The sequence below is a fragment of the Coregonus lavaretus genome (genome assembly GCF_964263955.1).
Source record: "Coregonus lavaretus genome assembly, chromosome: 18".
Taxonomy (NCBI): Eukaryota; Metazoa; Chordata; class Actinopteri; order Salmoniformes; family Salmonidae; genus Coregonus; species Coregonus lavaretus.
In genome coordinates this window covers 31,694,801-31,708,112 of record NC_140005.1, presented here as the reverse complement: position 1 = coordinate 31,708,112, position 13,312 = coordinate 31,694,801, and the positions used below count along the sequence as shown (strand labels likewise).

Sequence of the window (13,312 nt, the reverse complement as noted above, 5' to 3'; positions counted from 1 at the left end):
AATCTCTGGAAGACTGAAACAGGTTTCCCTCAAGAATTTCCCTGTATTTAGCGGCATCCATCATTCCTTCAATTCTGACCAGTTTCCCAGTCCCTGACGATGAAAAACATCACCACAGCATGATGCTGCCACCACCATGCTTCACTGTGGGGATGGTGTTCTCGGGTGATGAGAGGTGTTGGGTTTGCGCCAGACATAGCGTTTTCCTTGATGGTCAAAAAGCTCAATTTTAGTCTCATCTGACCAGAGAACCTTCTTCCATATGTTTGGGGAGTCTTCCACATGGCTTTTGGCGAACACCAAACGTGTTTGCTTATTTTTTTCTTTAAGCAATGGCTTTTTTCTGGCGCCACTAAGGTAAAGCCCAGCTCTGTGGAGTGTACTGCTTAAAGTGGTCCTATGGACAGATACTCCAATCTCTGCTGTGGAGCTTTGCAGCTCCTTCAGGGTTATCTTTGGTCTCTTTGTTGCCTCTCTGATTGCCTGGTCTGTGAGTTTGGGTGGGCGGCCCTCTCTTGGCAGGTTTGTTGTGGTGCCATATTCTTTCAATTTTTTAATAATGGATTTAATGGTGCTCCGTGGGATGTTCAAAGTTTCTGATATTTTTTTATAACCCAACCCTGATCTGTACTTCTCCACAACTTTGTCCCTGACCTGTTTGGAGAGCTCCTCGGTCTACATGGTGCCGCTTGCTTGTTGGTGCCCCTTGCTTAGTGGTGTTGCAGACTCTGGGGCCTTTCAGAACAGGTGTGTATATATATTGAGATCATGTGGCACTTAGATTGCACACGTGGACTTTATTTAACTAATTATGTGACTTCTGAAGGTAATTGGTTGCACCAGATCTTATTTAGGGGCTTCATAGCAAAGGGGGTGAATACATATGCATGCACCACTTTTCCGTTATTTATCTTTTCGAATTTTTTTGAAACAAGTTATTTTTTTCATTTCACTTCACCAATTTTGACTATTTTGTGTATGTCCATTACATGAAATCTAAATAAAAATAAATTTAAAATACAGGTTGTAATGCAACAAAATAGGAAAAACGCCAAGGGGGAAGAATACTTTTGCACAGTTTGGAAGATGTAATAGCGGGTGCAGCAAATTTTTTACATTTACATTTTAGTCATTTAGCAGACGCTCTTATCCAGAGCGACTTACAGTTAGTGAATACAAGGTTATTTTATTTTATTTTTTATTTTATTTTTTTATACTGGCCCCCCATGGGAATCGAACCCACAACCCTGGCGTTGCAAACGCCATGCTCTATCAACTGAGCTACATCCCTGCCGGCCATTCCCTCCCTTACCCTGGACGACGCTTGGCCAATTGTGCGCCGCCCATGAGTCTCCCGGTCGCGGCCGGCTGCGACAGAGCCTGGATTCGAACCAGGATCTCTAGTGGCACAGTTAGCACTGCGATGCAGTGCCTTAGACCACTGCACCACTCAAATGATTGCTACTAGCTCCTATCAGTGCAGCACAAATGTCAAACAAGTACACAAATAATAATAATAAAACACTAGAAACTAAAAAATATATATACACCAAAGATATATACTTAAGAATGATATGGAATACATTACTCAATCATTATGGTGGGAGATACCTCAATGGAACATAAAGTAAATCACACTACAAATTATCACCCTCATGCACTTAAGGAAATTACAAATATTATGGATAAATTGGAACTAGTAGATATATGGAGGCTTAAATATCCTGACCTAATGAGATATACTTGGCGGAGCCTAAATCAAGCTAGTAGTCTTAACTACTTTCTGATGTCATTTTCACCATGATAGGAGACAGAATGCGGTCGGACCATCAAATAATTGGTATACACATTACTCTTAAAGAATTTCCATGAGGGTGAGGATTTTGGAAATGTAATCAAAGCCTACTGGGTGGCAACTTGTTTTTAACCAAGACAGAATAATTTATAACTGACTTTTTCCTACATAACATAGGTACAGCAGATCCCCCTTATTGTATGGGACCCTTTTAAATGTGCCTTTAGAGGCCATGCAATTCAATACTCATATATAAAACTAAAACAATTTAGTTCAAAAGAGTGTCTCTTAAAAAAGGAAATAGAGGAACTAACAGTACAGATATAAATAAAAACTGTAACAGAGGCACAGAATATACTACATTACCAAAAGTATGTGGACACCTGCTCATCCAACATCTCATTCCAAAATCATGGGCATTAATATGGAGTTGGTCCCCCTTGGCTGCTATAACAGCCTCCACCCTTCTGGGAAGGCTTACCACTAGATGTTGGAACATTGCTGTGGGGACTTGCTTCCATTCAGCAACAAGAACATTAGTGAGGTCAGGCACTGATGTTCGGCGATTAGGCCTGGCTCGCAGTCGGCGTTTCAATTCATCCCAAAGGTGTTCGATGGGGTTGAGGTCAGGGATCTGTGCAGGCCAGTCAAGTTCTTCCACACCGATCTCGACAAACCATTTCTGTATGGACCTCGCATTGTGCACGGTGGCATTGTCATGCTGAAACAGGAAAGGACCTTCCCCAAACTGTTGCCACAAAGTTGGAAGCACAGATTCGTCTAGAATGTAATTGTATGCTGTAGCGTTAAGATTCCCCTTCACTGGAACTAAAGGGCCTAGTCCGAACAATTAAAAACAACCCCAGACCATTATTCCTCTTCCACCAAACTTTACAGTTGACACTATGCATTCGGGCAGGTAGCGTTCTCCTGGCATCCGCCAAATCCGGATTCCTCAGTCGGACTGCCAGATGGTGAAGCGTCATTCATCACTCCAGAGAACGCGTTTCCACTGCTTCAGAGTGCAATGGCGGCGTGCTTTACACCACTCCAGCTGACGCTTGGCATTGCGCATGGGGATCTTAGGCTTGTGTGCAGCTGCTCAGTCATGGAAACCCATTTCATTAAGCTCCCGACTAACAGTTATTGTGCTGACATTGCTTCCAGAGGCAGTTTGGAACTCGGTAGTGAGTGTTGCAGACGATTTTTACGCGCTTCAGCACTCATTCTGTGAGCTTGTGTGGCCTACCACTTCGCGACTGAACCGTTGTTGCTCCTAGACGTTTCCACTTCACAATAACAGCACTTATAGTTGACCGGGGCAGCTCTAGCAGGGCAGAAATCTGACAAACTGACTTGTTGGAAAGGTGGCATCCTATGACGGTGCCATGTTGAAAGTCACTGAGCTCTTCAGTAAGGCCATTGTACTGCCAATGTTTGTCTATGGAGATTGCATGGCTGTGTGCTCGATTTTATACACCTGTCAGCAACGGGTGTCGCTGAAATAGACAAATCCACTAATTTGAAGGGGTTTCCACATACCTTTGTATATATAGTGTAAGTTAGAGGAAAAACTATTCAAGAAAGATCAAGTGTAATATATTATAAAAATAAAGCAAACTGGATGGAATATGGAGGAAAATGCATCAAATTATTTATTTTTTTACTTAGAAATGCTACCAAAAAGAATTTACAGAAACTTGTCATCCATGATTCACCAAACGATATTTTGAAAGAGAAAGCAAAGTACTTTAAGCATATGTTTTCATTTCAGTCTCCTCCATCTCCACCAACGGAAGTTAATTGTAAGGATTTATTTTCTATTAATAGTGTAAAATTAACAGCAATACAGAAATACTCAAGTGAAAGCCTAATTACAGAGGAGGAACTTCCAGATGCAATTAAAGCCTTAAATTCTGGGAAAACTCCAAGGCTTGATGGCATACCAATTGAGGTATATCAAATATTTTCCTACGTACTGAAAGATCCGTTATTAACATGTTTTAACCACTCCTATAAAAATGGTAGACAATCAAATATTTAGCAAGTAGCTCTAATTTCGCTATTACTGAAACAGGACCCAGGTTGTAAATATAAAGATCCAGTCCACCTAAAAAACTGGAGACCCCTTACACTTCAGTGTTGTGATGCCAAAATCCTAGCAAAATGCATAGCGCATAGAATTAGAAAGGTATTGTCGGATATTATTCATCCTAATCAGACAGGTTTTTTATAGCTGGTATTCATAGCTGACTTTGAAAAGGCCTTTGATAAAGTATGACTGGAGTTTATATATAAATGCTTGGACTATTTTAATTTAGGAGAATCTCTTATACAATGGGTTAAAGATATGTATAGTAACCCCAGGTGTAAAATAGTAAATAATGGCTACTTCTCAGAAATAATTAAATTGTCAAGAGGAGTAAAACAAGGTTGTCCACTATCGGCATATCTATTTATTATGGCCATCGAAATGTTAACTATTAAAATCAGATCCAACAAGAATATCAAGGGGCTAGAAATCCAGGGCTTAAAAACAAAGGTGTCATTGTAGGCTGACGATTAATGTTTTCTTTTAAATTCACAATTTGGATCCCTGCACAGCCTCGGAGCATCAAGATAATTTTTCTAACCTCTCTGGATTAAAACTGAATTATGGTAAGTGCACCATATTACGTATTCCATCGCTAAAAAATACAACTTTTACATTACCGTGTAACTTTACCAATAAAATGGCCCGACGGTGAAGTGGACATACTCGGTATTCATATCCCAAAGGAAATAAATAATCTCACTACAATACATTTTAATAGAAAGATAGCCACATGTCTATTTGTGAAAAAATCACCCTGATTAATTATTTTGTCATATCCCAGTTTACCTATTTACTTATGGCCCTGCCTACACCTAACAATGTGTTTTTTAAATGAAATTAGCAAAAAGTATTCCACTTTATTTGAAATGGCAAGCAAGACAAAATTAACGGGCCTATTTACATTGGGGAAAAAAAGTATTTAGTCAGCCACCAATTGTGCAAGTTCTCCCACTTAAAAAGATGAGAGAGGCCTGTAATTTTCATCATAGGTACACGTCAACTATGACAGACAAATTGAGAAAAAAAAATCCAAAAAATCACATTGAAGTTTGCTAGAGTGCATTTGGATGATCCAGAAGAGGATTGGGAGAATGTCATATGAAACCAAAATAGAACTTTTTGGTAAAAACTCAACTCGTCATGTTTGGAGGACAAAGAATGCTGAGTTGCATCCAAAGAACACCATACCTACTGTGAAGCATGGGGGTGGAAACATCATGCTTTGGGGCTGTTTTTCTGCAAAGGGACCAGGACGACTGATCCGTGTAAAGGAAAGAATGAATGGGGCCATGTATCATGAGATTTTGAGTGAAAACCTCCTTCCATCAGCAAGGGCATTGAAGATGAAACGTGGCTGGGTCTTTCAGCATGACAATGATCCCAAACACACCGCCCGGGCAACGAAGGAGTGGCTTCGTACGAAGCATTTCAAGGTCCTGGAGTGGCCTAGCCAGTCTCCAGATCTCAACCCCATAGAAAATCTTTGGAGGGAGTTGAAAGTCAGTGTTGCCCAGCGACAGCCCCAAAACATCACTGCTCTAGAGGAGATCTGCATGGAGGAATGGGCCAAAATACCAGCAACAGTGTGTGAAAACCTTGTGAAGACTTACAGAAAACGTTTGACCTGTGTCATTGCCAACAAAGGGTATATAACAAAGTATTGAGAAACTTTTGTTATTGACCAAATACTTATTTTCCACCATAATTTGCAAATAAATTCATAAAAAATCCTACAATGTGATTTTCTGTTTTTTTTTTCCTCATTTTGTCTGTCCTAGTTGACTTGTACCTATGATGAAAATTACAGGCCTCTCTCATCTTTTTAAGTGGGAGAACTTGCACAATTGGTGGCTGACTAAATACTTTTTTTCCCCACTGTATATAATGAATATGAATTCGGAGGGCAGAAATTATTAAATATCAAAGCATTGGATCTCTCACTAAAGGCTTAAGTTATACACATACTTAAATCCAAACTGGTTCTCTAGCAGATTAGTAAGAATGGCTCACCCCGTGTTCAAGAATGGCCTTTTTCCCTTCATTCAGATTACAACCTCTCACTTTCGGTTATTTGAAAATGAAATGAAAATTATCTCCAAAATATCCCTATTTTGAAACAAGCCATAGAAAGCTGGTTGCAATTTCAGTTTAATCTACCAGAAAAGACAGAACAAATAATAGAACATATATTATGGTTAAACTCAAATATACTAATTGATTTAAAAAACGGTATGATCTTTGTAAATTACATCATAAATAGGACTGGTGGAGTTATGTCACATTTGCAATTAACAAAGATATATGGAAATGTCTGCACTATCCAAAGTTACAACCAACTGATTGCAGCATTACCGCAAAGATGGAGGAGGCAAGTGAAAATGGGAGAAGGTAAGGAACTTTTCTTAAAGACCAAAATTGGTTAAAGAAAATTGTGATAAAGTATACCAGTTTCATTTAAGGACCAAAAAATTCACAGCTGCAAAATAGTTGGGAGGAGATTTTCGATGTACTGATTTCATGGCACATGGTTTATGAACTGATACACAAAATGATGCCGGATTCAAAACTAAATTTTTCAATTTAAATGATTATACAAAATTCTTGCCTCCCAATAGAATGTTATATACTGTATATGGGGGATACAACCTTTCCAGCTCTGCGAAGAGACAGAATCATTAGTTCACTTATTTTGGTACTGCCCATATGTAGCTTGTTTTGGGTCACAGCTTCAGGAATGGCAAAAAAATTGCAACATTTACTTGGAGCTAACTCTGCAAATAGCAGTGCTGGGTGATTTGAAAAGTAATAGTCCATCGATCAATAATATAATAATACTCTTAGCAAAAATGTTTCTTTAATTTACAATCTGTAGAAACTATGAGAATAGAAAGGTTGAGAACTTTTGTGAAACAGCACAGTAGAAATATATATATATATATATGGCAGCTAGAAATCAAAACTGGATGGCCTTCAGAGATAGATGGGACGGGTTGAGGGTAGCTGAAGGCTGGGACTAAAGACAAAGTGCATTTTGTTACGTTACAGCCTTATTCTAAAATGGATTCAGTTGCTTTTTTCCCCCCTCATCAATCTACACACAATACCCCATAATGACAAAGAGAAAAAACAGAAATACCTTTACATACAGTGGGGGGAAAAAGTATTTAGTCAGCCACCAATTGTGCAAGTTCTCCCACTTAAAAAGATGAGAGAGGCCTGTAATTTTCATCATAGGTACACGTCAACTATGACAGACAAATTGAGAAAAGAAAATTCAGAAAATCACATTGTAGGATTTTTAATGAATTTGCAAATTATGGTGGAAAATAAGTCTTTGGTCACCTACAAACAAGCAAGATTTCTGGCTCTCACAGACCTGTAACTTCTTCTTTAAGAGGCTCCTCTGTCCTCCACTCGTTACCTGTATTAATGGCACCTGTTTGAACTTGTTATCAGTATAAAAGACACCTGTCCACAACCTCAAACAGTCACACTCCAAACTCCACTATGGCCAAGACCAAAGAGCTGTCAAAGGACACCAGAAACAAAATTGTAGACCTGCACCAGGCTGGGAAGACTGAATCTGCAATAGGTAAGCAGCTTGGTTTGAAGAAATCAACTGTGGGAGCAATTATTAGGAAATGGAAGACATACAAGACCACTGATAATCTCCCTCGATCTGGGGCTCCATGCAAGATCTCACCCCGTGGGGTCAAAATGATCACAAGAACGGTGAGCAAAAATCCCAGAACCACACAGGGGGACCTAGTGAATGACCTGCAGAGAGCTGGGACCAAAGTAACAAAGCCTACCATCAGTAACACACTACGCCGCCAGGGACTCAAATCCTGCAGTGCCAGACGTGTCCCCCTGCTTAAGCCAGTACATGTCCAGGCCCGTCTGAAGTTTGATAGAGTGCATTTGGATGATCCAGAAGAGGATTGGGAGAATGTCATATGGTCAGATGAAACCAAAATAGAACTTTTTGGTAAAAACTCAACTCATCGTGTTTGGAGGACAAAGAATGCTGAGTTGCATCCAAAGAACACCATACCTACTGTGAAGCATGGGGGTGGAAACATCATGCTTTGGGGCTGTTTTTCTGCAAAGGGACCAGGACGACTGATCCGTGTAAAGGAAAGAATGAATGGGGCCATGTATCGTGAGATTTTGAGTGAAAACCTCCTTCCATCAGCAAGGGCATTGAAGATGAAACGTGGCTGGGTCTTTAAGCATGACAATGATCCCAAACACACCGCCCGGGCAACGAAGGAGTGGCTTCGTAAGAAGCATTTCAAGGTCCTGGAGTGGCCTAGCCAGTCTCCAGATCTCAACCCCATAGAAAATCTTTGGAGGGAGTTGAAAGTCCGTGTTGCCCAGCGACAGCCCCAAAACATCACTGCTCTAGAGGAGATCTGCATGGAGGAATGGGCCAAAATACCAGCAACAGTGTGTGAAAACCTTGTGAAGACTTACAGAAAACGTTTGACCTGTGTCATTGCCAACAAAGGGTATATAACAAAGTATTGAGAAACTTTTCTTATTGACCAAATACTTATTTTCCACCATAATTTGCTAATAAATTCATAGAAAATCCTACAATGTGATTTTCTGGATTTTTTTTCTTCTCAATTTGTCTGTCATAGTTGACGTGTACCTATGATGAAAATTACAGGCCTCTCATCTTTTTAAGTGGGAGTACTTGCACAATTGGTGGCTGACTAAATACTTTTTTTCCCCACTGTAAGTATTCAGACCCTTTTCTATGAGACTCGAAATTGAGCTCAGGTGCATCCTGTTTCCAGTCTTGGTGGTTCCAAAGTTCTTCCATTTAAGAATGATGAAGGCCACTGTGTTCTTGGGGACCTTCAATGCTGCAGACATTTTATGGCACCCTTCCCCAGATCTGTGCCTTGACACAATCCTGTCTCAGAGCTCTACGGACAATTCCTTCGACCTCATGGCTTGGTTTTTGCTCTGACATGCACTGTCAACTATGGGACCTTATATAGACAGGTGTGTGCCTTTCCAAATCATGTCCAATCAATTGGATTTACCACAAGTGGACTCCAATCAAATTGTAGAAACAGCTCAAGGATTATCAATGGAAACAAGATGCACCTGAGCTCAATTTCGAGTCTCATAGAAAAGGGTCTGAATACTTATGTAAAGGTATTTGTTTTCTTTGTTTTTTTAATAAATTTCCTAAAATTTCTTAACCTGTTTTCTCTTTGTCATTATGGGGTATTGTGTTTAGATTGATGAGGGGAAAAAATAATTTTATCAATTTTCGATTAAGGCTGTAACATAACAAAATGTGGAAAAAGTGAAGGGTTCTGAATACTTTCCCCTTCATGAAGACAGTCCGGATTTTCCATCCGAAGGCTTTGTCATTTCTCCTTGTCATGCTGAATCATATGAGCCCCTCTTATCCCCCATTGGGACTCTTTTCTGAAATGCCTGACTGTCCCTCTGTGTTTCCTGCTGACTTGGGGCTTTGGGTGAGCATGCTATGACTAAATAATTTGCCTTCACTTGCAGAGGTTTCTTTGAGAATACACCACTGAAAAGTAGAGCGACAGGGCAAAATTACTCATCTTTTTAGTATAAACACTAGTAGCTCTATGGTAGAATCCCGTGAGCTTTTTAGCTTGTACAACCACACGGGCACTAGTCTCAGATTTCTAGTAGTCTGTACATTTCTGGCAGACTGTTTGTACAAACACGCAGTTAATCATAGTTATGCTGTATATTTCTCATCACATTACCTTTCTTAATTATCACAATGTACTTTGGAGAATCCCTTCTTCTTCTGACTAATTCTAAGTGAGGAATTCTGTGAAGTTCCTCATGTCTGGAATGCCGTGTCCGGGAACTATGACTTCCCAGCGGAATTTTCACCGCTGCCCGTCTTGGCCCCACCCTTACAAGAAATCCCAGTGTACTCAGCTATAACAATATAGATACAGACCTATACAAGTCTATGGATAGATGTTACGGCTCACATGCCTGCGACTCATTCACAAGCTTGATAAACCAGCATCTTGACACTTGGAGTCTCTTATTCTGTTCAGGCATTTGTGATTTGCCATTTTATCTGCATAAAAATGATGTGTTTGTCTTGAACACTGACCTTTCAGGATCTGTTTGATTTATTTAACATAATTAAATAATTCAGTCTCAGAGATATATGGTCACTTTCCAAATAGTCCATTGGGCATGTTGCCTGTACTTTCAAGTAATGGAGAAAAAAAAGCACATTTTTTCATCACTATCTCCAACACTGATGGAAAAACACCAGAAATCAAGGCAAAGTTAAATGTCATGTTTTAATTTACTGGAGTGTGTGGCTTGCTTTACCTTTCCACAAGCAATGGAAAGCATTTACAGTAATGTCAAACTTTATACATTTACAGTTAGTTATAAAAAAAAATATGTATTTGTATTCACAGCCATTTACAATATAATACATGCAGATGCTATTACATCATTGGTTGGATGTTTGCTTTGTGATAATGAGTATCTTTCATAGAGCCATAAAGACCATTATTTATTGGCATCCATTTTGTATATTTGTCATCTTCTCATTGGTTCACACTGTCCATCATCACGTCGTCAGTCCTGGGGTGTTGTACCCCAGCCTTTTGCCATCCTCTACCTCTGAGGTTGGCACCACTGCTGGGCATGCCACTGTACCATTGCTAGAGCCTGTGGGCAGGAGAGGTTCTCTCTGTCTGTACTACCGTTCTCTACAGGTTCTTTGGTCTACTTCCTACTTGTGCCCATTCCATTGAATGTCATCATACCAACATGTTACCTGCGAAAGGAAAGGAGAAGGTGGATTAGAGCCAAAGTTAACTTATGACTATCTAAAACATCGAATCTGCTAGGTTCACTCATGACATACAGCTAGATATGCTGAACTGTTTTCACAGCTGTTTCACTACAAAACGATATGGAAAAACCCTACACTACATAAGCAATCACACACAGTAGAGATGCCTCACATACACTCACATCAGTTCAGTCACACTCACCTCTTCCTCATCAGACTGTCCCTCTTCCTCACTGTCTTCAGACTCGCTGTCTGGCAGTTCTCTCAGCTCCTGAGCCGTCAGCTCATACAGTTCCCTTTGGATGGCGGCGTTCTGGCGTCCGTAGGTCAGGTGGTACGGCGTGTGACCTCCATAGGTCAGGCTGTTGACGTTAGCCCCGTTACTGACCAGGAGCCGTACCAAGTCCAGGTTCTGTAGGTCCACAGCCAGGTGGAGAGGGCTGCGGCCATTACACTGCTCCTGGAATCCAAGGGACAAACAATGCCAAATAAGTTAATGGGAAATACACAGCATTTGGGTGCTTTTTAGGAAATGTGAATGACATAATCAAATGGACTATTGTGAGGGTGGGGTTGAAAAAAGGCTAACTTGCTGCATAGCCTACCTGTGCATCGATGTCAGCTCCTAGAGCAACAAGGCTCTCCACTAGCGAGAGAAAGCCATGGATAGAGACCAGATGCAAACAGTTCTGACCTGAAACAGAGAGCAGAGGAAGACCAATGGTCAGAGAACAGGGTAATACTTTACATTAAGTTGCTCTTATACCTGTGTAATTACTACAGTAACATTGTTGTTACACATTATTTTTGTAATTGCTTAGTTCCAGTATGGCCACAGGTTCCCCACCAGCTGAAACAAGTAACAGAAAATAAACTAGAAATGTTTCAGTGTCTTACCACTGTAGTTTGGCGTGGCCATGATGGCTGGGAGCTGGGTAGAGCAGCCCTGGGTCTGGGTGAGGACACTGAAGCAGGTGAGCGAGCCCCTCCTACATGCAATGTGGAGGGCTGTATTGCCACTGTCGTCCACTAGCATGGGGTCACAGCCAGCCTTCAGCAGACGCTCCACTATCTCAGCCTGCTCTGTGATCACAGCCAGATGGAGAGGAGTCTGTATAGGGGAGCAGGACAGGTATGGTTAGGAACTGGGGCCAGTATGAAAAAAAAAATACATTGAATGCACTCACTAACTGTAAGTCGCCCTGGATAAGAGCGTCTGCTAAATGACTAAAATGTAAAAACATATGAGTCTCTCGCTCGACCCTCTCTCGATCTCTCTCACACAAACACACACATTTTACATGTTTAGTCATTTAGCAGACGCTCTTATCCAGAGCGACTTACAGTTAGTGAGTGCATACATTTTTCATACACACCTTGTATTCTATTTATGCATTACTGTAATTGTGCAGGTTTTAGCTGTATTTACCTGTCTCTGGTAGTTCTGTTGATTGAGGAAAGGCTCATTGCATGACAGCTCGATCAACTTCCTTGCACAGTCCTTGGCTTCATGTATAATGGCAAGGTGGAGAAGCCTGCATAGAAAAAAAAATGGGGAATTATTAACTGCTCAGATGACTCATGAATACGACATATATAACGATTAAAACAGGCAGCACTTAAAACAGGCGTCACACCCTTCCCTCAATCTATTTCTACTAGTGGTTGCTTGACGCACTTGCGCACGTTGCAGTTTTATCAGGTTTCTGGCACGAGGCCCGGGACTTTCCCAGCTGGCAAAGTGTGAGCGCCGCCTTCTTTGACCCCTGGCCATAGTACATTCCGTTCTGAAAGGTTTGTTTTCGTAAAGCCCACTAAGGCCAATACCTTCCTTGTGCATTGTTTAGAAGCTACTTTGCATGCAAACGCAAACGTAACTTTTGCACACAGGAAGACAACCACAATTGCTCTATAATTACTCGACTACAAAAATAAGCTTATTGTATAACCTAGAAATAACAAAAAAACATTTTTTTAAAGTCGATTTCATGTAACTAACTTCTGATATGGAAACAACTTGAATGTCCATTGATTTTATTATAGTTTCTCAACATACGTGTCTCCGTCCTCTAAAACTTGTTCCTTCCAGGGTTCATTGCCGCATTCGTCTCTCTGCGGTGGGGGACAATCCACACGAAGACGCTCGAGCTCACTGGCGACAACTTCATATTCCTCGTCTTTGAGAGAGTCAAGGCCGCTGTCCAGCCGTTCTTCGTTGATAGATTGCACTTTCCTATCCTTAGAATGTCGACCATCAGTGTTATAATCCATGTGGTTGAGGATACTAGCTCGATGAAGGTCCATTGTTGACACTGGCTGCTGTGTTGGTTGTAATTCAGAATTTGACATACACCAACGTTAAATTCTCAGTAGTGCCCGAGGGGGAGGAGTCAACACAGGGTGGGGGATTTCCAGGCGGAACGCAGGACTCCAAACGGTCTCCATGGGGAAATTTCTGCTCCACATATTTCAATTCTGCATTTTCATACTTGTGGCCGTTTATCCAACATAAAATGAACCCCCTAAAAACTCAACAGATTAGGTTTATGTTAGAACACTGCAAAGGGGCTTGGCCATTTTTGCATAA

General features: G+C 40.9%; 1 protein-coding gene across 1 annotated transcript; it reads right to left on the bottom strand.

The window, feature by feature from the left end:
• Positions 1–10,200: 10,200 nt before the first annotated feature.
• LOC311145947 (NF-kappa-B inhibitor alpha-like) lies at positions 10,201–13,099 on the bottom strand. The gene is made up of 6 exons (XM_084182351.1): positions 12,782–13,099; positions 12,155–12,260; positions 11,623–11,836; positions 11,331–11,419; positions 10,928–11,185; positions 10,201–10,707 (listed from the first exon to the last, which is right to left on the bottom strand). The coding sequence occupies exons 1-6, from the start codon at positions 13,072–13,074 to the stop codon at positions 10,663–10,665; spliced, it is 1,005 nt and encodes a 334-aa protein (XP_084038477.1). The 5' UTR covers positions 13,075–13,099; the 3' UTR covers positions 10,201–10,662.
• Between the last annotated feature and the right edge of the window lie 213 nt (positions 13,100–13,312).

Excerpts from the sequence above, each read along its gene's own strand:
- LOC311145947 (XM_084182351.1), bottom strand. The coding sequence starts at position 13,074 with ATGTCAAATTCTGAATTACAACCAACACAGCAGCCAGTGTCAACAATG. Across the intron at positions 12,261-12,781 it reads GTTTTAGAGGACGGAGACAC|GCTTCTCCACCTTGCCATTA; the intron begins GTATGTTGAGAA and ends TTTTCTATGCAG. Across the intron at positions 11,186-11,330 it reads GAGCTGACATCGATGCACAG|GAGCAGTGTAATGGCCGCAG; the intron begins GTAGGCTATGCA and ends CTTGGATTCCAG.